General features: G+C 55.5%; 10 protein-coding genes across 10 annotated transcripts; 3 read left to right on the forward strand and 7 right to left on the reverse strand.

The window, feature by feature from the left end:
• Positions 1–4: 4 nt before the first annotated feature.
• Positions 5–977, forward strand: F5144DRAFT_659322 (ADP-ribosylation factor family-domain-containing protein; the record flags this gene model as incomplete). The annotated part of the gene is made up of 2 exons (XM_066793230.1): positions 5–470; positions 504–977. Coding segments are annotated over 2 exons (564 nt in total), but the record flags the coding sequence as incomplete, so codon positions are not given.
• A 285-nt stretch (positions 978–1,262) lies between these two features.
• On the reverse strand, positions 1,263–3,393 carry F5144DRAFT_584636 (uncharacterized protein). Its single transcript, XM_066789634.1, has one exon. The coding sequence runs from the start codon at positions 3,286–3,288 to the stop codon at positions 1,465–1,467; it is 1,824 nt and encodes a 607-aa protein (XP_066640612.1). The 5' UTR covers positions 3,289–3,393; the 3' UTR covers positions 1,263–1,464.
• A 535-nt stretch (positions 3,394–3,928) lies between these two features.
• Positions 3,929–5,493, reverse strand: F5144DRAFT_659324 (soluble quino protein glucose/sorbosone dehydrogenase; the record flags this gene model as incomplete). Its single annotated transcript, XM_066793231.1, has 4 exons — positions 3,929–4,191; positions 4,295–4,561; positions 4,631–5,365; positions 5,445–5,493. The coding sequence occupies 4 exons, from the start codon at positions 5,491–5,493 to the stop codon at positions 3,929–3,931; spliced, it is 1,314 nt and encodes a 437-aa protein (XP_066640613.1).
• A 682-nt stretch (positions 5,494–6,175) lies between these two features.
• Positions 6,176–10,587, reverse strand: F5144DRAFT_374804 (uncharacterized protein). Its single transcript, XM_066784544.1, has 5 exons — positions 10,476–10,587; positions 10,220–10,372; positions 10,120–10,144; positions 9,454–10,065; positions 6,176–9,393 (listed from the first exon to the last, which is right to left on the reverse strand). Exons 2-5 carry the CDS (start codon positions 10,359–10,361, stop codon positions 6,444–6,446), a joined length of 3,729 nt encoding a protein of 1,242 aa, XP_066640614.1. The 5' UTR covers positions 10,362–10,372; positions 10,476–10,587; the 3' UTR covers positions 6,176–6,443.
• A 134-nt stretch (positions 10,588–10,721) lies between these two features.
• F5144DRAFT_584639 (uncharacterized protein) lies at positions 10,722–12,259 on the reverse strand. Its single transcript, XM_066789635.1, has 3 exons — positions 11,303–12,259; positions 10,831–11,235; positions 10,722–10,744 (listed from the first exon to the last, which is right to left on the reverse strand). Exons 1-2 carry the CDS (start codon positions 12,089–12,091, stop codon positions 11,005–11,007), a joined length of 1,020 nt encoding a protein of 339 aa, XP_066640615.1. The 5' UTR covers positions 12,092–12,259; the 3' UTR covers positions 10,722–10,744; positions 10,831–11,004.
• Positions 12,260–15,848: 3,589 nt separating this feature from the next.
• On the forward strand, positions 15,849–17,959 carry F5144DRAFT_659332 (SRP54-type protein; the record flags this gene model as incomplete). The annotated part of the gene is made up of 2 exons (XM_066793232.1): positions 15,849–15,926; positions 16,062–17,959. 2 exons carry the CDS (start codon positions 15,849–15,851, stop codon positions 17,559–17,561), a joined length of 1,578 nt encoding a protein of 525 aa, XP_066640616.1. The 3' UTR covers positions 17,562–17,959.
• Positions 17,960–17,986: 27 nt separating this feature from the next.
• Positions 17,987–19,999, reverse strand: F5144DRAFT_496437 (glycoside hydrolase; the record flags this gene model as incomplete). Its single annotated transcript, XM_066786152.1, has 3 exons — positions 17,987–18,115; positions 18,248–18,496; positions 18,605–19,999. 3 exons carry the CDS (start codon positions 19,997–19,999, stop codon positions 17,987–17,989), a joined length of 1,773 nt encoding a protein of 590 aa, XP_066640617.1.
• Positions 20,000–20,292: 293 nt separating this feature from the next.
• Positions 20,293–22,147, reverse strand: F5144DRAFT_519452 (kinetochore Sim4 complex subunit FTA2-domain-containing protein). Its single transcript, XM_066786685.1, is given in 4 exon segments — positions 20,293–21,398; positions 21,450–21,457; positions 21,470–21,828; positions 21,883–22,147. 3 exon segments carry the CDS (start codon positions 21,663–21,665, stop codon positions 20,661–20,663), a joined length of 942 nt encoding a protein of 313 aa, XP_066640618.1. The 5' UTR covers positions 21,666–21,828; positions 21,883–22,147; the 3' UTR covers positions 20,293–20,660.
• Positions 22,148–22,350: 203 nt separating this feature from the next.
• Positions 22,351–24,355, reverse strand: F5144DRAFT_374915 (uncharacterized protein). The gene is made up of 4 exons (XM_066784545.1): positions 24,182–24,355; positions 23,877–24,119; positions 23,533–23,813; positions 22,351–23,476 (listed from the first exon to the last, which is right to left on the reverse strand). The coding sequence occupies exons 2-4, from the start codon at positions 23,979–23,981 to the stop codon at positions 22,438–22,440; spliced, it is 1,425 nt and encodes a 474-aa protein (XP_066640619.1). The 5' UTR covers positions 23,982–24,119; positions 24,182–24,355; the 3' UTR covers positions 22,351–22,437.
• Positions 24,356–24,622: 267 nt separating this feature from the next.
• On the forward strand, positions 24,623–25,328 carry F5144DRAFT_374926 (uncharacterized protein). Its single transcript, XM_066784546.1, has 2 exons — positions 24,623–25,055; positions 25,136–25,328. The coding sequence occupies exons 1-2, from the start codon at positions 24,751–24,753 to the stop codon at positions 25,251–25,253; spliced, it is 423 nt and encodes a 140-aa protein (XP_066640620.1). The 5' UTR covers positions 24,623–24,750; the 3' UTR covers positions 25,254–25,328.
• The last annotated feature ends 246 nt before the right edge of the window (positions 25,329–25,574 follow it).

Consider the following 25,574-nt stretch of genomic DNA (forward strand, 5'->3'; position numbering starts at 1 on the left):
CCACCTCTTATTCACCGGCCCCAGCAACGCCGGCAAGACCACGCTGCTGCACTACCTCCGCAATCCGAATCCCACCTCAGCCTCCCCATCCACTCCGAGGACTCCAGCAACCGATATCCACCTCAACACCCATGACGGCCGCCGTCTCCTGATCAACGCAGCCGACCTCGGCGGCTTCAGCTACCGCGACCGCCACCCCGGCGGCATCCGCCAGTTGCGGCGCGACTATCTTGCCGCGGGCGGCGTCGATGGCGTAGTGTTTGTCGTGGACGCTGCGGCGGTTTATGGAGATGGGCTGGAAGAGGCGAGGGGGGAGTTTGGGGAGCTGCTGCAGGTGCTGGGTGAGATGGAAGAAGGGCGAGGGTGTGCTGAGAAGAAGCGGATGCCGGTTCTGGTGCTGGGGAATAAGATTGATAAAGCTGGTGCGGTGGCGGAGGAGGAGTTGAGGGACTTGCTGGGGGGCTTTTCGAGTCCGGTAGGGGGAGGGAATGGGATAAGCTGAGGGGGGGAAGCCTCACGGCCGGTTGGGGTGTTTATGTGCTCGGTGGTGATGGGCCAGGGCTATAAGGAAGGGTTTGTGTGGCTGGCGAACAACACTTGAGCGATCGCCGATGTTATTGAAGACGAGTGGGTAGGTGAAGCTGAACCCGAGAACGACCTACGTATATCATCCTACGGGAGCGAAGGAAATGGGGAGATAGGGGCCGGAGTGAAGGAGAAGAGGGAGGGAGAAAGGTGAGGGACGCAAACCCCGAGCCCTCAGTCCGTCGGGCTGGGGCATGACCTTTCTAACCAAGAGAGTTATATACCACGCACGAACGGGCATGTTCATGCGGTGATGCTTGTTCCGCAACGCAACGGCAACTGGGAGGAAAGGCCTCTGTTCATCTCTGTGTGTCCCGTTCTTGTGATCTTCATTGGCATCACCACGGCTTCTCCACAAAAGTAGCAGCAAAAAAGAGCAGAATTTGGATAGCGCATTGAATTGTTTTGCATTGTAAATTGTCAGTTAACCAAACCATTCCAGATTCACCGTGGGTGTAGTAGAAAAGTATTGTAGAGAATAAAAAGAAAAAGAAAAAAAAGAGGGGGGGGAGGGACCCGTTGTTGAACGGGAGCCTCCGGTTAGTAAGTGCTGCGCTCTCCTAATTTGGAAAATCAACGCTGTGCCCGAAGGCGAAAGTAACTTCTTGCACTCTTCATTATAAAGGAGTCATCCCTCCCTTGTCCGCACAGAGCGAGCACTGACAGGGACGGAAAGTCAGGGGAGGAGGCTTGGCAGGGCGAACGTTGCTACGAATGGCCAGATACTTGAAACTTTCCAGGTTGTTAGGGTACGGTACATACATGTCCTCGAGCGGGAAACTGCCATTCACATCCGTAGCCCCGTTACCATAGAGACAGGAAGTGTACTTCATCCAGGTATATCTAACACGTTCCAAGTTTGTAGCCATTTTCCAAGTTTCAACTTGACGTGTCGGGAATGTGGAACCCCGATGCCTCCCAATCTTCAGGATCTGTTTGGAGCGAGTCAAGGTATTCCAAGTCAGACGCATGATCGTTGACTTCTTCGTCGCCCCATCCGTCTGGAAACGAGTCATAGTGCGATTCGGCCATGGCGATTTGCCGTTCATCTTCCCAGTCAGACTGCTCGTCGTCATAGCGGGGCAGGTCCTTTGGACACAGCTTATCCCACGGCAGTTCGTAGTTGTCGAGATCATCTAGGGAGAAGCTACTTTGGTACACGTACCGGGATGTAGAACTGCCATCCGCACTTCTCGCCTCGAACATGCGGCGAAGATAGTTTTGCAGGGCATATCTAACACGACGCATCCTTTTACCCATCTTCCCACGTTTTGACGTGACGTGTCGGTAATATGGAAGCCCGATGCCTCCCTTGATGCAAGAGAGCGGGTACTTGGTTTCGTACGTTTTGCCGACTTGTTTGCAAGCTAGTTTCACTCTATGATGCGGCAGAGGGGCGGTTGGGCGCGTGGAATCGTGCCAATCCCGCCGCCGAGGCGTGTCCTCCAGGGCAACATGGCGCAGGGAGGGGAAATCCGTGCTGGCCACGATATCTTCCAACTGTCCGGCCAGAGTCCTGTTGAAATACAGACCCTCATAACCGTACAAGGTGAGTGACTCGAGATTCGGGGGGAGCGTGTCCTTGAGCTGGAATGGCGCAAGCTCGCTTTTGCAACAGCCACCAAGAAGGACCTCGGGTTGGATACAGAGATGCCGAAGACGTGTAAATCCCCGCATCGACCCAAAATACGAGTTGCCGCGGCTGTGCTGCTCTAGTGAGTCCCCGTTGCAGTCTCGGTAGAAGTCCAGATGCTCGAGAGAATTCTCATGCTGCCGAATACCGTTCCACAAGTCGACGTTGGAGGGTTGGTCGCGATACCCGTGCGGGTCGCAGTCGTTCAAATAGAAGGATAGCTTGACCAGTCTCTTCGGTAAAGCAAGGAGCGTCAACACCTCTGGGACCGGAAGCAGGATGCCGCTCTTATGCACCAGTGTTAAGTTCGTAATGTTGGATGATCTGGGGCTGTGTCTCAAACGACGGAGACTTCCGGACGGGTCAAAGGCTGGGTCAAGGGCAAGGTCAAAGACCGACAACTCTTGAATGCTTGGCAACAGGAATACAGGCCATAGATGGTTGAGCGCGAGCGTGTGATTATCGGTATCATTTTGGTAATTCCAAGCGCTGGCAAGATGGGCCTGGCGAAGGCTACTGAGAGGATTGTTGTTTGAAGCTTGTTGGTCTTGCCGGCCTTCGATTGCTTTCTGAAGTATTTCGGCGAAGAAAATGTCCGTTGCTGGGAGATGGGCGTACAACGTGGTCAAGTTTGGTAGACTGGCCAACAGCAATGCCATCAGTGGCCTTGGGTCTGCCTTCCGGAGGGCTTCCAGAGCGCTGTCTTCTAGGCGCCCAAGTCCCGTTCTGCGAATAGCGTCCCGGATCAAATCGAAGTCGTCGTCTGAGAGGGCGAGACGGCCGCGGTCGTGAACGAGCCCTAAAGGCCAATCTTGAATGTTGAGCTCGTGTACTCCATCCGCAATCCGTTTGTTTGTGAGCACGGTACGGAGAAACTTCCACAGCGACGAGATGGAATGCTGTTCGCCATCGTACAGCCATGTTGAGTAGATCCGACCGCTCACGATGGCGTACCATTGGCGAGAAAGAAGGGAAAGGCGGCAAAGCATCTTGACGCCGCCCACCCCGTCGCGTACGTGGTTAATGACCATCTCGAGCAATTCGGGTGGTAGGCGGGGAGGCTCCATCATTTTTGCTTTTGCTTTGGACGACTAAAAGCCGCCAAGTTGTTGCGTATCAGCGATGGGTGACGTTCAAGGTGATGGTGTTTGGTGCCTAATTAGGTGTCATTGATGTCGACCGGACTGGAAGAACATGAGAAAACAGACCGGAATGCGGGGACACACAAATCCGTTCGAGGGGCCTGCACAGCTAGGCACCAATCCGATCGGTAGCCGAATTCACGCTGTGGATTCACGCCCATGCTTGCCGGGCGTCTATACCTTTTTTCTTTTTTGGAAACAACATCACTTGCAAGAGCCCTCCTGAAACGGCACCCAGGCCCATTTGACGTGATAGGCTAGTAGGAAAAGCCTCCTAGGTGAAACGGTCATCGTTGGGAGCACAGCATATCCGTTGACTCCCTACCTACCTAGGTAAAGACTGCAATTACCTGCCCCTGTACATGTTGTTAGACGGTTAACTTTACCTGGTAAGTAAGGTCAACGGCAAAAGGGGCCAGACATATATATTTTGCGTGACTTTCCAGTACAGTCTGCCATATAACACCTTCTTATCTTATGTATACCACACCTTCCCGCGTATTTCCCCACCACATCACACACCCCGACACCAAACACCAGTACACCACCCCCCCCCCCCCCTACCCCCTCAAGCCGTCGGCGAAAGGATATAAATCTCCCCCTCCGCACTATTATCACTGCCCACGAACAGGCCCCGCCCCGCCGGATCCCACGCGGCCGCCGTCAGCCGGAAGCAGTTGCTCTGGGTCAGGCCGTTGGCCGTGCAGCCGCCCGGGTTGGGGGCGCTGAAGATGTCCTTGTAGCCCGTCTGGCTGTCAGCGGGGGCCACGGGGTCGTAGCTGCCGTCGGCGAGCTTTTGGAAGGGGATTTGCACGACTTTGAAGCCGGTGGCTTTTGGGAGGGGGGGTGGGGGTGTTAGTGAAGGTTTCAATGGGAGGTTGAGAGCCTGAATGAAACTCCAAAGCGAGATAGATATGAGAAAGGCTTCACTCACGAGGCTGCCGGTCCCACGAGCCGTGAAACGCGACGTACATGTTTTTGGCGTCGGTGTCGAAGGTGTTCCAGATCGGGGCCGAGTGCGCCTGGAAGGAGAGGCGCGGCGGCGTCGCCTGGCCGTTGCACGACGCGTCGTTGAACGAGCTGCTGGGCGACAGCACAAAGTTGCTGCCCGTCTTGAGCCCGCTGAAGCTCGACGGGTCCCACACCGCGAAGCACGTCGGGTAGCCGTACCACACGTTGCGCGCCGTTAGGGGGTTGCCGACTGTAAGAGGGGGGTTAGTTTTCTGATGGTAAGTTTGGTTTTAACACTATCTGCACTGGCGGCACTCACGGTTGTTAAGCTCCTCGGCCGGGTTGTTCTGGTGGATATCGCGGCTCTGCCCGTTCTCGCTGCGCTTAAAGTCATCGCCGCTGTTCTCGACGCCCCAGAACACACCGCTCGGATCGGCGACAAAGCCGATGGTGTTGCGCAGACCGTAGCCATACACCTCGCCATCCGTGTTGTAGTTGAAGCCGCTGGCGGGCGCCTTGTCCGTGTCAAAGATCTTGATGATGGCCCGCCCCGTCTCCTTTTGCGCAGCGGCCATGTCAAGGTTGGCGTTGCTGCCGACTTGCACGAGGAGCAGGTTGGGTTGCTGGGGCACCACGGCGAGCGTCCGTGTGGAGTGGATGCCCGTGGAGATGCCCTTGACGACCGTCTTTTGGTTGCTGACGGCACGGGTGGCTACGTTGTAGTCCCAGCTGTACGCCGCCGTTTCACCGCTAGCATACAGCTTCTTGCCGTCGGGCGACAGGGCGAGTCCGTGGTTGAGCTGGCCGCCCGATATGAGCATGTTGGTGCTGTTGAAGCAGCCGTCGGCGCCAAACGTGTGCACGGAGATGCCCTTGGTCGCCTGAGCCACTAGGAGGTTGCCCGCCGGGTCCCAGATGACCGTCCGGACCTGCTTAAGCCCACCGGCAATCTTCATGGCAGACCATCCTGACGCTACCGTGGACTGGTACCGGAAGTTGCTGACGCCGCTACAGGACTTTGGCAGCGGGAGCTTTGGGACCTGGGCATCGGTACCTGTGTTTGGTTGTCATTAGCTTGACTCCCCTTGGCCACGAGAGAAACGATCTCGTAATCAAGTGTAAACTGGACTGACCTGCAGCGAACAGAACCGCTACGGCAGCGGCGATCTCGAATAGACGCATTGTTGATCCTCTACCTTTTTGCTGGAGGTGCTGTTATTGCGAAGAGGATGTATGCAATTTCTACTGGTCTAAATCAGGAGACGGGAGACTCTCCAGGGGCAGAGTCCATGTTTTGTCTTGGCTTCTACGGCACAATGCCTACTTCTATAGCTGTACAATCCAAGGGGCGATGCTCGAATGCCCCTGGAGTGCTATCGGCAACCTCCCTGTATCCCAATTTCCACGTGAACCGTGCTGTTACTCTACCGCGTGGTAAAGCTTGGGTCCTTTTTGATGCTGCCATGGGTCTTGGCCAACCACCTTGGCAGGTTGAAATCCCTAATATCGCCCATGATAGCCTATTCGGCAGATTAGCTCCCGAAAGCTTGTAAAGGACCACGGCAGTTCCCTCTTGCGAAGCTTCTCCAACTTCCATGAGCCGCGGGGCGCGTGCGGAGACATGCCTATTGGCTGCGGACCAAGCCGATAGCTATATTAACGTACATTTCTCCGTCATTTCTCGAGAGATCTGCTTGCCGGTGTATGCATACATCAGGACTAACCCGGGCAACAATGGTCAGGCACCGAAATCATCGCCCGCCTCTTGGTTACATTGACTTCGTCCCCTCCGTCCTAAAATGGAACCTGATGGTGTGATGCGAGTCTAACGGGGACGTGATACGTTAATGCTTGTTTTTACGGTTGCTACCTTCTGTACTGCGACCCTCTTCGCCCTTAAATCAAGAGCCGGGCCCTGAACCCAATCCCCGGTGATTACGTTGACCTCTTATGGACCCGCCAACCTGGCTAAGGGTGATTACCTAGATACCCCATCTCGTTTCCGTGTTGCCGATCGGATGTGAATAGCTTGATGGTGCCGGCGCAGTGGACTGGACTTGGAGAAAATGTGCATGTAGATCCATGATGAACGTGATTATAAACAAGATCGTTCTGATACCATACAGCCTGAACTACGGGCCGCCATTCCCAGGAGACCAGAGTAGCCCGCGCCGTGCTTGGGTTGTCTGAGCCTCGGCAACCTGGCGCTGTACTTCTTGGTACATCTTCTTTTCGAGATCCTTTTGCATTTGCTCCACCAAGCGGGAGACCTCCTCTTTGACCACGCTCGAGACGTGACCCTGAATCTCGCGGACCATGTCGGCCTGGGAGACCCCAAGCTTGTCCTCGATTGTTTGCTCAACCTGCCGGGCCACCGCCGCGGCGATCTCCCCGGCCTTCGGTCCGGAGTCGTTCTTGCTAGGTGCATGGCTACATGCACATGCCCCGTGACCCTTTGGAGCAAAAGCTTGTTCGCACAGAGCATCGAGCTGCCTGATCCGCTCAAGACGAACGGTAGTGAGCAGCCGAACAGAATCAGCGAGGCTCTCCATATTGTCGGCGCGGGCGCCCAAAGCCAGAGTGAGCCGAATGACTACCGAGAACAGCTCAAACGTCAAGTCCTCGACGTTCTTCCGGTGCTCCGGGGCAGCCCCCTCTGCCATATCGGCCGCGGCATCCTGGTAGCCAACATAGCGTACACCGTACTGAAGGAGGTGTTTGACAAGGTCCAGAATATCGCTTGTCACCCAGACTCCCGGCCGTGACGCTACCCGCAGTTCTTTGCGTGCTGCAGCATCGGCCGAGTCCTTATCCCTGGTGGGAGCCAGAGAGATCTCTTCGAGTTGCTGGTACCTTTGCCTCCGCTGCGTGAGTTCTATAGTCATGCGGTCGCTCCTGGCCAAGGAATCTATCGGGTCCCGATTGTCTTGCTCGTCCCAAGACGGCCTCCGCCGCCCCATGTGAAATTCCCGGGCGAATACGGAGTTCAGTTTTACTGCCATTCGGCGAGACCATGATGTCTCTTCCTCGTATCTCTTATATCCACTCTCGAAGTCCTTGAATGCCCACCGGAAAGGGAACGAGGGCGATGCAGGAACCCGCATACTTTCCTCAAGATCGTGGCGGAGATGCTTGCGGACTTGATCGAGGCATTGGTTGATCAATAACGGCAATCGGGCGAGGATGGCGTTGATTCCGGACCAGAACATGGCTTTATGTAAGAAGTCCCGGAGACGCAGATGCTGCATGGTGAGTTCCATTCGAGGGATGGCCTGTTTGATAGCATCTAGCTGGTCTTGGAAAGGAATCCTGCAGAGAAGACCTTTGAAGAAGCGATCCGAAGTCAGACGTTCGGCCCCAGGGAGCGTCCATTGCCGGATTACTGCCGCGAGGAGCTGCTGCGGGTGTTGAAGCTGGTCAAGTCCTGCTAAGTTCGGCATTCGATATTGGAGAAGCAAGGCTGGGTAGGCCTGCGAAGGTGATTCCTGGCTCATTCTGGGCCGGAATCCCGAAACCCAGTCTCGGGAAACCGCTCTTTCATACGCCGTCGTCCAAAAGTCGGGCTCCGTAAGGAACTCGGCGCCTTTAGATAGCAAGGTCTCGAGTATCTCGTCGTTGCCGGGCCGCCCGAGGTGTGTAGACGCGGCCTGAACAGCTGTACCAAGATATCCGCCGATAATGTTGGGGTCCGCGTTGTTGTCTAGCAGCAGCTTGACGGTTGTGTGTTTCCTTGCTGCAGAGGCTGCCTGGAGAGCGGTGCCGAATGGGTCAGCGCGGTGGTCGACGGCCACTCTCCGGCCGCCAAGAAGCAACTGGATGACGGCGTCATGGCCTCGGAACGCCGCAATGTGCAGTGGACTGCCCAGGGGTCCGTCTTGGGTACCGGTGGAGTTTGCACCGGCATTCAGGAGTTTCTCGACGGCTTTGTCATTGCCCTGAGCTGCTGAGACATACAGTGCAGTTCCATGTAGCCCTTTCTCGGAATTGACGTCGGCGCCGTGCTCGATCAGAGCGTCCAGGGCGTCCAAGTTGCCTAGATGAGTGGCTAGCTGAAGGGCAGTCCCCTCGCTCCCGCGCCGGTTGAGTATTGCTTTCCTCCGGTCGACCGCATCGATTGGTAACCGTCCAATTTGCGTGATAAGCTGCACCAAGATCCCCTCCAACTTGAGCTTGATAGCGTAGTATATTGGTGAGGGTACTTTATCAACCTTTCCATCGTCTGGGTCGTATATTTTGAGCCAGAACCTCAACTTCTTCTTGTTTAGCAGGAGCTGGGAACAGACCTCGTCGTCGAGGTCTTTGACTAAGTGATTGGGTGCTTTCTCCCTGTTGACCATATTGTAGTGACAAAACCAATACTCGGCGGCATAACGCCGGGCCGGGCTTTCAGTGCATTTGCCGTCCGCGATGCTGCTGCTGGTGCTAGCTCCCGTCCCCGAGTCGTCGGAATCGGGGCCTTCGGCGTCAGTATCGGCAGCAGTAGCGCGACCGTGGCCGGCGTCTGAACCGGAAGCGGCACTGTCAGAGTCTGAACCTGAACCGGGTCGGCTTCTCGTTGTGGCGGCTTTGTTCTTTTGGCTCGAGATGCAGGCCGACAGGATAGCCAAGCAGCCTTTTGTCACCTGAATGTGAGCGTCCTCCTGAGGGGAAAATTTGAAGCGGGCAACCCTTTCAGGCTTGGGCCCAAGTTTCTCCAGTGATCCCACAAAAACAGCCTCTAAGTACTCTTGGGCCGAGAAGTGGGTGAAGCGAAAGACATCAAGCTCTCGTTCTTGGCCGGTCACAGCAATGCGCTGTTTGGACGTCTGGATAAGCACTCTCGAGCAGATTTCCGTGACCGCGCTGGGGCTGTGAAGCCCAACCGCTGCGGCTAGTTCGGTGTGCGAGAGAGGGCGTTGCTGTCTCAGCATCCAGAGCAGGATGAGCTTCATCCGTTTCGTATCCTTGGCCGCCACCGTTTCAAGTGCAGTTTGGTACACACTGACAATGTTGTCGGGAAGCCTATTCAGGACCTCTTGAATCTCTTGCGCGTCTCGGGATTGGAGGACTTGCTCGAGAACCGAGGCGGCCCAGAGAAAGTTGCTTCGCAACCATATCAGTACATCTCTCGAGGTATAGAGGGGAAGGGCAATCAGAACTTACCTATCTTGGTCGTGGCTGAGACGTTTATTGACAGCCTGTTTTAAGGGCTGGTTTCCCTTCAATATCTGCAAGTCCTCTAGTTTCCTCTCGATAAACTTGTCGAGATCCCCGCCTAGTCCCTTCTTGACATCCACCGAGACGAGCATGTCCGCCATGTTTGTTTCCAGACATAATCTTATGTCCTTTTCGTCTCCGCTGGCCACGAGTATGTGGAGGTTTGGATAACCCTGCCGTGTGAGCCTCTTGATGATGTCCAGCAGTTTAAGAGGACCGGTCTTGGTTGTGCGCTGGCGGTCGGTGACTTGGTCCAGGCCATCTAGGACAATAAAGATGTCCTTGTCGATCTTGGAAATAAACTTCTTCAGATAATTGAAGAGTTCGTTCGTATCGTCCGGGAGCTCTCCAGAGTCCTGATGGCCGCGAAACCACCTGAGCGACTTGTTGTCGGCAAATCCCTGACACTTGCTTGCGAGTTGCCGGATCAGAGATATCAGGAAAAGATCCATCATCTTGGTCTTGTCGAGATCAAAACGGAAGTACCAGTATGCTAGCACCTTCGTTTTACTGTCGTCTCTGGTGAAGACCTTGTTAAGCCTGTTGATGATGGTTGAGCTGCACACATGTCAACAGTCTTAGTCGCTACAAAGGATCCCAACGCCGACTTACCACAAAAGTGATTTGCCACAACCGGCTGTACAATTGCGAGTTAGATGACTGAGAGAGGCACCAGAAACATCTGGGAATTGGGGGTCTACTGAAGACTTACAGTCACCATACAACCAGAGAAGACCCTGGGGGTATTTCTTCCACTCTAGATATTCCTTTTTCTGGAGCAACCAATCACCAAGTTCGTCGCCCTGGCCTTCGTCATGGTCGGGATTTTCTCCGTATGGAAGTTCGCCGGGCATGCTGTTCTGGTCTTCGTCATCATCGTCAGAGCTATCCACTGCCATCGCACTGGCTCCGTTGGCCTGGTCTCCCTCGTCTCCAGAACTGTCTGCCGTTGCAGTAACCACCTTCACCTTTTTCCCCTGGCCTTTACTCTGGCCACTTCTCCATTTGTCATCCCCAACACTCTTCCACCAATCAATCTCGCGCTGTAGCTTTCTGTGTATTTCGGCTTGGCTCGTGCCCTCCTTTTCGATCAGAAACTTGTACAGCTCTCGGAGCTCCTCTTCGTTGACCTTGCCAAGTGCTTTGTAAGAATACTTTGCCGTCTCGTCAACCTGCTTTAAGAGGTGATCTGTGTCTTTCTTGATGCTCCTCAACTTTTTGGCAGCATCGTCTCCTCCTGTAGGTTGTTATCATATTAGTATCAGCGGTTTGCAACCCCAGAACTCCGAGCCGTGGGATGTTAGTACTGCCATGTGTACTTACGCTCCCTGTCGATCTGCCGCTGCCACTCTTCTAGTTTGGCATCTTGTGCATCGACTGTCCTCCTCAAATCGTCGAGGGGCTGTCCGGTCAAGCTGAGGAAGCTCTTCCGGATTCGGGCTTCAGCAAATCAATATTCCGTCAGTTCTCTCATGTTGCTGATTCGTGTGTGAGTATCTAAACGTGGGCACCGACTCGAAATGCTGCTCTCAATGGACCCCTGGACCTCGGCTGCATACACCAAGATGGCTGTATACACCCTGACCATAGTGTCCTCCAGTGGCCTGCCGTTCTTGACTTTCCTTCCCAGTAGTGAGTCTCTATTCGAGAATACCGTGCCATCAAATCAGCCAAGTGACCGCAGGCTTCGAAAGTTAGATCCGCTCGTTCCTTGTCATTTTGTACCAGCTGTGGCAAAGGGCGATCAGCGTTGCTCTTCTCACCCACCGAGCTGGTGGAAACCGAAACTTCGTACCGTGAGACCAAAGGAGACGACAGTCCAGGCGGCTGAACCATAACCTGTCGGATCAAACTTGAGACCGGCATCGATGAGGTCCTTGACCATCAAGGCCGAGACCAAGATAGATTTCGCTCTACCAAGGGCGGTTTTCTCAGCATCAGACCCCCAGCGGGCCGTATAGCTAACCACCTTATCCGGAGTTTTGGCAATCAGCCCATCGACAAGCTTCCGTGAATTAGTCTGGCCAGGCTTCTGGTCTTCCTTTTTGCCACCTAAAAGGGCTCTTCTTTTTTCTCCCACCTCGTCCGAGTTCCATGCTTCGGCCCAGAAATCCCGCAGTGGCCTGGTCTCCGTGCCGTTGGCGTGGTCCTCGGCAACCTCGTCGGCCTCGTCGTCCTCGTCGTCCTCATCAACCTCCTCGTCGTCCTCATCAACATCCTCGCCGTCTTCGTCGCCGTCCTCACCATCGTCGTCCTCCGTCTCAGCGTTATCGGGCTGCCTTTTAGAGGACCCGGCGTCGTCGTCGTCCGCGTCGTTGTCTTGACGTTCGTCTTTGCTAGTCGCCGGGCTGGCTTCGTCATGGTTTATGTCATTAACCACAACCCGAGAAGATGTGGTCACGTTTTCCTCCACCTCCACCACAACACTAGTGTTCGGAGTTTGTTCGGACAAAGGTTGCTTATTTGTTTCCGTCTCTGCACTTTTGAATCGCCTTGGCTGTCGTGAGAACAATTGACGCCACCTTGTTTTCCGTGTTCTTTTCCTCACGGTTGCGTCGAGCTCCGTGTCCGAGGCAGTATCCATGGTGAACAAAATAGTAAAGTTGAGCCTCGATAGTGGGTGAATGCTGCGGTACTAAATCACCTCTTCTGGGGAGAAGGTGAGAGGGAAATCAAGATGAGGCTAGGAGCTGAGATGAGAAGAGGGGATTAATTGCTCCGCTGGAACCATACCGGATCCCTGAAGTCTCAGTTGCCGAGGGGACAAGGACCTCAACCAACCCGATCGCCGCCATCGCAAGGCTCTGATGACGGTGTGCATTCTCGTGTTACAATATCATTCACGGGCATACCCGCTGCAATCGAGCGGCAAAGCAGCGAATCACATCCCGTGGCCCCCAACCAGATGCAGAAATGGGGAAAAGAAAGACATTCATTCGACAGGCCAGAGCTGATGTGATTAGACAAGAACAAGACAGCCCCTGTCACCTAACTAACCATCCTGAAACTTGGCAGTCTCTCATGTCGACCAGGCTGGAACTTATTGCTACCGGCGAGGAGACCATCGCCAAACCACAGCCCGTCACCTCCTTTCCCATCTCCTCGGCTTCTTACCAAACTGCGACCCTTCTCCGGTTGAGACTTGGATCAAGCCCGAATGGCCAAACCATTCCTCGCACCCACAAACCGAGCTAAGCGCTTCGCTGGAAGCTGCAAATTGTGGTAAGTCAAAGGGCCCACTTTCGGTCACCCCCCCATTCGAACACTTGATTACCAAATCAGGAAATCAACCACCCCCATTTCATTCCTACTACCTACAACTATTTGTTGCCACAACTATACAACTATTACTATCACTAGAATCAGAATCTTCCTGTCAGGCGCCAGAGTCGCCCTGCCGGCGCCTTCCAGGCGCGAGAGCCCCGTACTCGGCCCGGCGCGGTGTCACGGTCATGGCCGCATGAAGGGCCATGGGAATGCGCGGGGAGCATTCCCAGCCAGTCGCTAAGATAACCAATTAGATAGGGATTACGATTAAGGCAGGCTTGGCATCGTGATCCAGTCGTACGGATCACCAGGATCGAGACGTGATCCAGGTGAGCCAACACCAAGGATCACTTAGAGAAGATGGTGATCCAGATAGTATATAGTCACTCGTAGGTGATAAAAGACGTAATCAGAAAACCGAAAGCACGAAAGAAGCAACAAAACGCCTGAAACTACCACCAGTCGATCGAGCTCAGAAAGCTCTAACCGCCGACGGTAGTTTCCCCGTTGCGGGATCTGTCGCGCCTCGTCGCGATGGCTCGCAAAGGAAAGGGCAAGACCGCGCCCGGGGCTGGGAAAAATGCTGCACGGGGGGAGCCTGCCCCACCTACTGGAGGAGCCGAACCAATCACAACGAAGGACAGCGACGAAGTGATGGAAGATGACATCTACAATGGCCCCAACCCTCTACACGACGAATCAGACGAGGTACTTGCAGGGACAATAGTCCACTTGGCCAAGGAACCAAACGAGGCGGTCTCCCAAGTAGTGGCGGATGAGATCATGACACGGCTGCGGAGGCTGCGTAGACTGGAAAGCGGAAAGGCATCAGAGACGGGAAACGAGGGAATCGACGTTGCGAGGATTCAAGGAACCGTCGTGGACGCCGTGGTGGACGGTATCGGACAAGGGACAGGGAGGGCCATAGAGGAAGTGAGAAAACAGATGCAGGAAGTCCGGAAGGAGATGCAGGAGGTCCAGAAGGAATTGCAAGAGGCCCGGAGGGAACTGCAGGATCAGAGAAAGAAGCAAGCTCCTGCACCAGCAACAACGGTAGCCCGGTCGTGGGCTGCAGTGGTGGCTGGGGAAGGAGAGCTCCCGAAGAAGATCATACCGGGGCGGCTCAACAAGGAAATACTGGTGAGGGGATCTATAGAGCCGTCGCTGACCCGGAGGTCTCCACAAGAGATCGTCCAGGCGGTCAACGGGGTTTCCGAGAGGAAGGGAGCAGTGGCAGCACGCAAGCTCCCTAGCGGGGATGTTATCGTCACTTTTCAGGATGCTGAAGCCAAGGAATGGCACGCGAAGAACGGAGGATGGATCGGAACGGCGTTTGGAGAGGTGGCGAAAGAGGCAAAGCGGACATTTGCGGTTTTGGTAAAAGGGATGTTGAAGAGAGACTTGAGGGACGTCACAGAAGCGGCATTCGGCAAGCAGCTGGGGCTGCAGTCGGTGGAACGAGTCAAGTTCCGAATTCCAACGATCGAGGGAGTCACGAGAGCGACGGCACTGGTTACCATGACCAGTCAGGAAGAATCCAAAAGGGCCTGCGAGGAGGGAGTGGTTTGGCGGGCCCAGATGCTCAACTGCGAGCCGTACTGGTCTGCACTGCAGGCTACCCAGTGCTATAGGTGCTGGAAATGGGGTCACACCCAACGGTTCTGCAAGAAGTCTGCGCTGTGCCCGCGCTGCGGCACAGCGGCCCATGGGGGAGGCGGGAGGGCGGGGGAAGCCCAATGCCCAACCCACGGCAACGAGATTCCATACTTTTGTCCGTGCTGCTCAGGGAAGCACCCGGCCTGGGTACGGTGGTGCCCGGAAGCAGTAAAAGCCCGGGGTGCGGCGAGGGAGGCATACCATTTCCGGCCTCGAACCTTTGAGCTTGCTTTGCAGCAACAAACACAACAGCAGCAAGAGAGACTACTACCGAGGATGCGGAGCGTCACATTCCGGGGTGCGTCCACCCTGGAGGAGGCCGACGATGGCTTCCAAGAAGGGGGAAAAAGGAAGAGACCACGGGGCCGCCCCCCCGGCTTTCTCATAGCCCAGGAGGAGGCTGCAAGGAGTTCGAGGCAAGGAAAGCTGACCTTTGCGAGGAAGGTTGATACGGATCTGACCGGAGACCGAGGAGACGGTGTTGGGGGCCTAGGGGTTACGACTCCAGAGGCCGCGGATACCTTGGAGGCGGACGGTCAGGATGTCGGAATGCAGGGAGCTGGGTAGGCTCCCTTCAACCGTAGTACGACGGATTCTGAAGAGACGGGCCAAGGTAACATCGGTACAGGTTTTTAGTCCGACTGGGAAACCAGGACGGTTTTCCTGTACAACTAGCTAGATAGTTGGACCGGCGAGCCCAAGGGCATAGCGGTGTAGGAATAATAATATATAGTCACTCGTTCTGGAGAGCTCTGGGAGTTCTCCAGTTAGCAATCACAACTACAGTTCGCTACAAGCTCACAAGCCTACTGTTGAGACAAGTCTATTGTTGTGCACCCTTTGGCTGCACCGAACCTAAGCATCCTCGAGAGATTACCTTCAACGAAGCTGAACCCTAACAGGATAGGATCCTGAAGTAGGTTCGTCACAGTAAGTGTTCGAATGGGGGGGGTAACCGAAAGTGGGCCCTTTAACTTAGTTGATAATTAAAATTTAAGCATTCGAGTTGTCGATGGCTGCTCTGCAGGAAACTCTAACAAATGGCTGAGAGGCCCAGAATCAAAAGAGGCGGAAGTCTGGATGGAAAAGGAACTGCATGTTGAATGTAAGAAAAAGTTGTGAGATAATGAACCCGAAACAAACAAACAAACATGTTGGGTTAGAATGCCACGACTTACGAACCCTAACCCTACTTGTCATTTGTCGCTGCTTAGCTAATACATTTTCACAAAAGTGGGCTTAATGCCCCCATGTCAATCGTCTCTTCTTCCCCAGGCTTGCCAAGGCCAGCTTCCTTCCACTTCCCAAGCCCCACCATCTCGCACGGGGCAATCGACAACTTTAACCATCGACAGTTATCACGCACTAGGCCACCCATATCCAACCTTCTGTAGGCCTCGCTTCTGTGATTTTTCGTCATGGTTTTACAAGATCTCGGCCGCCGCATCAATGCGGCCGTCAACGACTTAACGCGCGCCCCCAATCTCGATGAAAAGGCAGGCTCTCCCAGCTTTTACCCTTTGGCCAGATGTGGCAACATGAGCAACTAGTTCCTCGAGGACAACAATACCGTGATGTGGGATTGCTAACCTTTTTTGCCCATTACACAGACCTTCGATTCCATGCTCAAGACAATATGCTCCGCCCTCCTCGAAGCCGATGTCAACGTGCGCCTGGTCGGCCAGCTGCGCAAATCGATCCGCTCGACCGTCAACTTCAAAGACCTCCCGCCCGCTGTGAACAAGAAGCGCCTCATCCAGAAAGCCGTCTATGACGAGCTCGTCAGCCTCGTCGATCCGCACGCCGAGCCCTTCAAACCCAAGAAGGGCAAGTCCAACGTCATCATGTTCGTCGGCCTGCAGGGCGCCGGAAAGACCACGACATGTACCAAGCTCGCCAGGCACTACCAGTCGCGCGGCTTCCGCGCCTGTCTCGTGTGCGCCGACACTTTCCGTGCCGGTGCCTTTGACCAGCTGAAACAGAACGCAACCAAGGCCAAGATCCCCTACTACGGCAGCCTGACGGAAACGGATCCCGCCGTGGTGGCCCGGGAGGGTGTCGAGAAGTTCAAGAAGGAGCGGTTCGAGATCATCATCGTCGACACGTCGGGTCGCCACAGGCAAGAAAGCGCGCTCTTCCAGGAGATGACGGACATCCAGACGGCCATCAAGCCGGACGAGACCATCATGGTGCTGGACGCCTCGATCGGTCAGCAGGCCGAAGCCCAGGCCAAGGCCTTCAAGGAGGCCGCCGACTTCGGCGCCATCATCATCACCAAGACGGACGGCCACGCGGCGGGCGGCGGTGCCATCTCGGCGGTCGCGGCAACCCACACCCCCATCGTCTTCATCGGCACGGGCGAGCACATGTTCGACTTTGAGCGGTTCGTACCCCGCAGCTTCATCAGCAAGCTGCTCGGCATGGGCGACATGGCCGGGCTGGTGGAGCACGTGCAGAGCCTGAAGCTGGACCAAAAAGAAACCATCAAGCACATCAGCGAGGGCGTCTTCACGGTGCGCGACCTGCGCGACCAGCTCCAAAACATCATGAAGATGGGCCCACTCTCCAAGATGGCCAGCATGATCCCCGGCATGGGCAACATGCTACAGGGGATGGACGACGACGAGGGCTCCCTCAAGCTCAAGCGCATGATCTACATCTGCGACAGCATGACGGACAAGGAGCTGGACAGCGACGGCAAGCTGTTCACGGAGCAGCCCACGCGCATGACGCGTGTCGCGCGCGGCTCGGGCACCACCGTCCGCGAGGTCGAGGACCTGCTCACCCAGCAGCGCATGATGGCCGGCATGGCCAAGAAGATGGGCGGCAGCATGAAGAACATGCAGCGCGCCCAGAGCGCCATGGCCGGCGGGAACAAGGCCCAGCAGCTGGCGGCCATGCAGAAGAGGCTGCAGAGCATGGGTGGTGCCGCCGGCGGCCGCGGCGGCATGCCGGATATGGGTGCGCTCATGAATATGTTTGGGGGTGGGGGTGGTGGCGCGCCGGGGATGGGGGGCGGGGACATGAAATCTATGATGAAGCAGATGAGCGACATGCTAGGTGGGATGGGCGGCATGGGCGGGATGGGTGGCATGGGTGGACCGAGTGGTGGGCGTGGCGGGCGGAGGTAGTGGTGGCGGGGCGTGTTGAATGTGAATGTTTAGGTTGAGGGAGGGTGCATTGCATTGTTTCTGGCGTCAGGGTAATCAGGGGGTACGGGCTGGATTGTTGATGATTAATACCAATATCACTCTTGCGCCCGCGTTTTGGTCTAGAGAGCGTGTTTGGAGAGCATCTTGGGAAGCGATAATCTGGGAACTAGTCGTGGGTATCTTTGTATTGTGACCAAAACGAACCGATCCAAGCGTGGAATACAGAAGACCATATCCGTCGTCTGACTTATATACAAGCTCGACACTGCTGCTCGACCCTCACAACCCGGTCATGGCTTATTGTACAACTGTATGTACATACAGGTATCTCACAAGTTGCCATACATATCTCATCGAAGACAATAACAACACCACTCACTGACTTACTCTTCCTACCTAACCTCTCATGGTTGTGGTTGTGGCAGCAAGAACGGATGTGCTTCGGTGTTGAGCACATACTTGTCGAGGCTGATCAGATCTGGCGGCGAGAAGATGAGATAGAAGTACTTGAGCGTCTCCGCAATCCAAAAGCTCTGTACGGCCCCAGTTAGTTCAGTCAGTCAGTTCACAACCCACCACAGACTCATACACAAGGCAAACCGCCCCCCCTCCCCCCAGAAAAAGAAAGAAAAGAAAAAAAACAAGAAAAAGAAAACTCTTCTCACCTCCATATAATCCTCTAACGGCACCCTCCCCCCCCTCTCCACATCCACCGTCACATCCAACACCGCCGCACTCCCCGTCTCCGTCGCCGTTGCCCGCGCCACCGCCACAAACATATCCCACGCCGCCTCGCGCCACTCCGCCTCCCCCGTGATCCGCCACAAATAAAACACACTCTCGATCGCCTCCGGCCGCAGGATGTACCGCGGGTCCTTGGCCGTCGTGAACCCCCGCGGTAGGTGCGGTTTGTACTCGGGTCGGCGGGCGGTTTCGGCGGTGTAGCGGGCTTCGTCCCAGGCGCAGGGCGGGTTTGGGTCTTTACCTTTGGCGGTGGTGGTGGTGGAGGGGGGGCAGGGGACGGTGTTGAGGCGCTCGGGCATCAGGCCGGTGGGGAAGGCGCGGTAGGCGTAGACGCAGCCGCGGGTGAGGCGGGCGCCAACGGCGACGTCGGCTTCGGTGGCGAAGAGCCGGCCGGCGAGGGCGAAGGTGCCGCCGATGAAGCAGGCGAGGTGCTCGGTTTCGGGGTCCAGGTGGGCGATCAGGTTGGCGTCCACGTTGACGTTGCCGGGGAGGAGGATGTCGGGCGTGGGGGTGTCGGTGGGCGGGAGCATGGGCCGGAAGAAGAGGTGTCGTTTGGCTGCGTCCATGAAGCCGCGCGTGAGGAAGGGGAGTTGTGGGCCGCCGACGCCGCCGAGGAGCGCGTGGAGTTTGGGGAAGTATTCGTAGAGTGAGTCCGCGCAGCCGCCGAGGGTGAAGGTGGCGCCGGTGGTGACGTCCTGGCGGGACATGGACACGAACATGGGGAAGAGTCCTGGGAGTGCCGTCTGGTTCTGCCCGCGGAAGAAGAGGTCCACGATGCCCGTGATGGCGTCGTAGTACTTGGGGTCGCCCGTGATCTGGCTCAGCCGCGTCATCTCCAGCGTGAGCGTCCCCGGCGACGCCGACACCACGGAGTTCTCCACCCACAGGCCTAAACCCTCGGCGGCCGCCTCGACGTTGATGTTATCAACGGGCATCCGGTTCTCCGTGTCAAACCCGGCGTAGATCAGATCGCCCAGCTCGACCGCCTTCTCCAGCAGCACCGCGCGCCCAGAGAGATCATACGCGGCCATCAACCCGCCGAGGTAGCGGATGTTGGTCTCGAAGATGTTGACCTGCGGGGTGGACGAGTTGCCAAAGTCAATCTCAGCCACGGCGGCCACGGCCTCGTCAAACTCCTCCCGCAGCCCCATCATCCACAGCGTGTCGAGCGAATCCACCAGCGTGGCCGCCCAGCCCGAGAACTGGTCCCGGCCGGCCTTGGACAGCGGCAGCAGCGCGTCCTGCTTCCAGGCATAGCGGCGGTAGCTGTCCCAGCACTTGCGGGTGAGGTCGCGCACGGCCTCGCGGCGGGCCTCGCGCGTCTGGCGCTCCTCGGCCGTCTCCTTGCCGAAGCGGTGCTGGATCCGCGGCCGCCGGGGCCCTCGCCCGGGCGCGTGCCTCGGCAGCTGCACGGGGCGCGCCCGCGGCGGGTGGCGCGGCGCAATGCGGCCCCAGTCGATGCTGCTCTTGACGACGCTGATGGGGTGCAGAGGCGGTCCCGCGTTCATGTGCTGCTCGAGGAGTGCTACTTCGTCCGGGGGTGTGGGCCGGGCGAGGAAGTAGAGGATGGTCAAGCAGAGGGCCAATGCCACGGCGGCGTTTCTGATCCGTTGGCTTGTGAGGCGTGGCCGTGGCCGGAGTTGGCGGCCGAGGGGCTGGTGTAGGAGCGCCATTGGGATGAGTCTGGACGGGGGATTGGGGGGATTGAGGATCACTGTCTTGTCCAGGAGGAACGCATTGATAAAATGGGGCGAGGCTTAATCCTCGTGGAGCGAATGTCGGGCGAGGAACTGAAATGAGGCCAGCTCTAGCATCGCGCAAGGTGAGTCGTGAAGTTCGAGTGTAAATTGAAGTGGAAAGGTGGCAGCGCCAAGAATTGTCTACCAACGAAATTAATTAGTGAGCGGAAGACCCCGCTCTCTAAGCGCTTGAGACTTAAGTTGTCTCCCTGGCACCTTCAATGCTACCGAAGTCCCTTAGAGTCGAATCTTGGACCTGGGGATGTGTTTACATGGAAGTGGTGGCTTTAAAACGGCGAGGCATGTCTTTCTTTTCTGGACTCTTGTCTAGCTTATTATTTCAGGTCAGGCACAGTCTAGTCAAGAAAAGGCATTGGAGACTGCTTAATATAAACAAATACCCGAAAGTTGAAGCACGCCGAATAAACGAAAACGATGTTGAAGGGAAGTGAAGGAAAGTAAACTGACTTGAGCAAAGGACAGTGAATGAAGAAAAGTAAATTAAGGAACGTCACAAGTTTCAGTCCGCTCTAATATAGCCACCCATTGCCAAAGTATCTACATGTAGTAGAAACAGATTGTTTACCACCCTAATTCAATGTTCCTTATTTCCAGACCCTGTGAAGACATGTTTTTCCATGAATTCAGATGCAACCAAAGGGTCCTTCTCCCATTTGAGCCAGTTATAGACCCTAGGGTCGGGCCCATACTTGTTTGGGCTCCGGCCAGAGGCGCACTTGACCAACTCATCGGGAATCACAACTTGGTCCCAAGCCCAACGGTTCCCGATACCCCATTCGATTACCGCCCTGTTCAAGCCGTGCGGGTCTCCACTTCTCTCCTCCCTTAGATCGTATCGGTCGATGGCTGTGTAGCCGGGATGAGGCGTCGACCAAGATCTGCTGAAGTCGATGATTTTTCCGTTGAGATGATTGAAAATGTTGATGTCCCGAACCATAATCCCTAACTCGTGGAGCGCTTTCAGATCCGCCCACATCTGTGGGACCTGCTCGGCAGTGAAAGGGTGTCCACCTTTAACCAGATCCTTAACGATTGCGCGAACTGGGAGGTTACGGTCTTTTTCGGTACGTTCCCAAAGATCGTCCCGGTCATCCTCGGTCCCGGTAATCAATCTGGTGATCTCAAGTTCCTGGGCGTGCGTGAGAAGCAGGTAACCGTGAGACCGGACAGCGAGGTGTTCTTGGTTCTCCTCCTTCAGCCGGCCGTACGCGCGGCACTCGCAGTTGAATGGATCGAAGTAATGGGCATAGAACTGAGGCGAGGAGAGGTCCCGAACAAGATGGCCCGCCAGATCGTCTCTCAGGTAATCGGTCTCGCAGAACATGAACTGCAGAAGGAGTTAGGATTAGTTTGTGGCAAGTACCGGGGATACTCGGGGTCAACTGTTGCTTATCATTTTCAACGCGTAGGTCTTCCCTCTGATTTTAACTTCCCACACGCGGCCATCCTGGCCCGGGCTACCCAGTTCGTTGACAAATTGAATAACGGCGTGGGCGGTACGAGTAAAGGGCGCTAGTTTGGGGCCCGGAGCTCGAGGAAGGGGTTTCGGGGGGCTTTCCGAAGGGCCGGAGAGAGACATGATCTTGGAGATGGAGACGGTAATTGGGTGAGGTAAGGAAGGCTGATAAGTTGAGTCGTCACAAGACTGGACCGTGGCCAAGCATTCGGAAAGTGTGCAGTGGCGGTGTGGACCGTGTGGTTGGGTGTTTTAGACGACGACGCTGGAAAAATAACGATGGCGTCTTCAAAGGTCAGGAGACTGTGATTAAACTAATCTGAAAACAACGATTACATGCCTCGTCCACAGCGGTGTTTGATGTGGTGAGTACCAGACATGTATCGAGGTCGGACGAAGTGGGAGGGCCAGGCTGCAGCGCGTTGGACATCCACCGGCGGCGTCCACTTGTCCCCTGAGGCGATCACCGAAGCCTCTCAATGGGGCAAACGCGCATGGGCGTTCCATGAACGACTTCTGTCCGAGCGCTGCTTGGTCTTTACAGGCCTTCGCGTTTACTTCTTCCAGTGTCGTTCCACCGCATGTTTGAGGACATCTTCGCTGACCGTGACGGCCGTGGCTCAATTACCCCACTTGAAATGGAGTGCTTGCACGGTCCATGTACAGTAGAGTAGGTACAGTATGTACACAAGCACACAAGGTACTGTGTCGTATCCATACAATCTGCATACCTAGGTAGAGTGGAAATGAGTACACTGGGCTTGTTACTTCTAGTATATAATAAAGCTTTGCAATGGGGACAAGGAAATAACGTAAAACTGCGTTGTTTTATTGAAGTATAGAGGAGAGAAACTGGGATATATACACAAAATGAAAATCTGGTCTAGAGCTATGATCAGCTGGTGCCAAACGCCGCCGAAAGAGCACCAAACGCGACCCCTGGGTGCATGCCAGCATTCAGGAAGCCCTCGGCTATTTCTGGTACGCCATATTGCCGAGCGATATGCATCGCTGATCGGCCGCAAATGTCGTTTGGACTGTGTCGCCGGCAATGGAGCACAATCTTCCTGACGAGTTGCGGCCACTCGCCGGGGGAAAAGAGAACCGCGTCTTGACCATGCCCCAGGGTGACGCCTACGGGGAACACGGCGCTGCGCCAGGTCATACGCCGGCCCAGCCCCTCCAGGAGGATGTGGAGGACAGATGACCCAAGACAATCCTGGACGCGCCAGAATCCTTCCATGTCGGCCAGCTTTCTCAGCAAGTGAGGACTGTCGAAAACAAAAATGATGGGATTTTCGACAACCATGCTTATCAACATCTTCTCCAACTCGTCGCAAACGGTCGCTTCCAGGTTGACCCAAAGCCGTTTGACAATAGGACGGAACTGGTCACGGAGTGACAAGTACCTGTGTAAATCTGCTTGGAGATCGCGTACTTGATGCCTGTTCTTCCCAAGGTATTTGCCCGCCAACAATAGGGCAGGCCCTATCTCCTTGTTAGAAACCATGCCCCGTATTGTCGCGTCGATGACCTCATCGTCGGAGGACTGTATTGGAGCGTCGTTCTTGTTATATTGACCAGCGTACGGGCTCTCGAGAATTTTGTAAGTCAGAATCCGTAAATACGACGCCTCTAGGACAGCCGGCGGGTCTCTGTGTAGCAACAGAGCATTTATCCGGGCCATGACGAGGCGAAGAGTTGCTTGACATAGTGTTTGGAGAGCGCTGCTTAATGTCTGGGCCATCAGGGAGAGTACTGCTCCAGGAGAGTCACCAAGGCCGACGGTGCTGTCGGTGCTGTCGGTGCTGTCGGTGCTGTCGGTGCTGTCGGTGTTGTCGGTTCTGTCGGTTAAAGACAACAACTCTGAGCACCATCTCTGGAGCTTCACTTCAGCTCGCTTAAGGATGGTCAAGAAGCTGACTGCGTTTGTGCTGTGCCTTCATTAGCGGTTGGCCATCAAATGGTAATATTACCTGGTTCGACGTACCAATCGACCAGTGTCCAGTCTCCAGCTGTATTTAACTGGCTTGATTCCGCGCTAAGGACAGACGACAGTTCTGACGCAGAACTATGCTCTGAATTAGGCCGGCGCTCCTCAGCCTCAGCCTCTGCCCCTGCCTCTGACGCAGCGCGACCGGCTGCTACCCGGTTATGCAGAAGCTTCACATTTGTTGGCATCCTTCCCTTGCGCGTGCTCGGAGAACAGTCGAAGCCTTTCCGTTCGCATCGGCGGCATTTTCGAGGCCATTTCCGGTCTCGAGGCTCACACTTTCGAGTTACTTCGTTAGAGTGGATGGACAAGATCGGACCGGCAAGGACATAACTGCACACCTTTTGCTTGTCTCTGCGGCAACAGTCACATTTAGTCTGGTCCAGCCTCCCACGGGGCTTCCTTTTGGTGTTCGTGTGCTGAGTCTGGGCAACGCTTTGATCCATTTTCAGGCGCTTCTAGAAGGAAGGGAGGAGTAGAAAGCCTGACCGATGGGCCGTGACAAGTTTGCGAAATGGCCATGCTGGACCGGTCCCTGCTTAAGAGAGAAGGTGCGATATAAATTCGATCGCAAATGCTCATTGCTGCGGCTCACGAAAAAGTCATCGGAAGATGCACCATGAGCGAGGTACCGTCAGGTACGTACCTCACAAAGATGTCCATTGGCCGCCTCATTCGCCGTCATGGCCTCAGCAGCAAATCATATCTTCGATGCGTGCCTTCGTCGCAGTCGTCATCGCACCTTCCGTTCGGAGTTGCCTCATTTATGGTCCGTCCCACATCCGACCGGCATACCCGTGGACTTGTAGGTGCCCAACCCCGTATCCGATGGCGGTGTGGCACAAAGTACCTAACAAAAACGAAGAAGCTGCAGGAACGGCACGCGTCGCGCCTCACCTCGCTCACACGCCACACTCGTCGCACCCGTCGCACTCGTCGCACTTATCGCACCTACCATGGAATGGAATCTCGTCCAAAACACCCAATACCTACAACCAATAGTACCAGGATAGTTGCAGTACCAGTCTCACTTGCGATCAATCCCTGCCATCGCACATTCATCGCATCTCCGTCGAGCGTTTACATTACATTAGGTACTTAGGTACCTTACGGTCGGAGGAGACAAAGGCAATGATTGCGAAGAAGCAAAGCCTCACCTCGATCATTAAGCCCAATGTGCATCGCTACTGGTAGCCTTGATGCCAGTTGCCAGACATGTACCGTCTGACTACCAAACACATCGATGCTATCGCCAGTCCCGGCCCCACATCCACGCCCGCATGGACTTCACCAGAGTCGACCACCACCCAAGTCATCGTCTTCGGCATTATTACTTCTGTTCTCTCTCTTGTGGCCGTCTACTTCTCTTACCGACAACTACAGGCCACCCGTCTACGAAACAGGGGCTGCTCGCCGCCAACCAACGAGTCCGAGGCCGATGTTGCAAGAAGTCGCACCCTATTAGACAGAGAGGAGGGGCCCAGATACATTCATTTGTCTGAACTCCGCGTTCTTCACGGGTATGTGCCGTCCGTTTTTGTGCCCGCCGCCGGGCCGTGACCTTATGTAAGGCGTGAGTTTGCTGACTTGAGCCACACAGCGCCGCGCGGCAGCCGAGCGGACCACGGGGAAACGGGGGGATGGATAATGGAATTATCAGTGATCAGGTCCGGCAGCATATTCTCGCTCAATTGTGGGAGCTGCGTGATGCTGATTAGCGTGGCCTGCAAGAACTTGGGTACATGTATTGGATCAAGTGGCGTATGGCGTTGGGCGTGAGAGAAAATGGTTGGGATGCGGAGGTCGCGGCTGAGGATGGCGTGATGGTGTATAGTACGAGGAGATCTTATAAATGGCTAGCTACCTATTCATTGTATTGCGAGATCGAGGTAAGGATTAGCTTGATTACATGTAACTGAAGGGGGAAAAAAGAGGAGCCCCCTTAAACTTAAACGACCGGCAAATATACAATCCTGTTGTGGGATAGTGACCAGAGAATATTTTCTGGTGAAGTCCTCGCCGTTACTGGTACGTTGCGC

The sequence above is a fragment of the Chaetomium tenue genome (genome assembly GCF_020726465.1).
Source record: "Chaetomium tenue strain MPI-SDFR-AT-0079 chromosome Unknown F5144scaffold_6, whole genome shotgun sequence".
In the NCBI taxonomy this organism is placed as follows: domain Eukaryota; kingdom Fungi; phylum Ascomycota; class Sordariomycetes; order Sordariales; family Chaetomiaceae; genus Chaetomium; species Chaetomium tenue.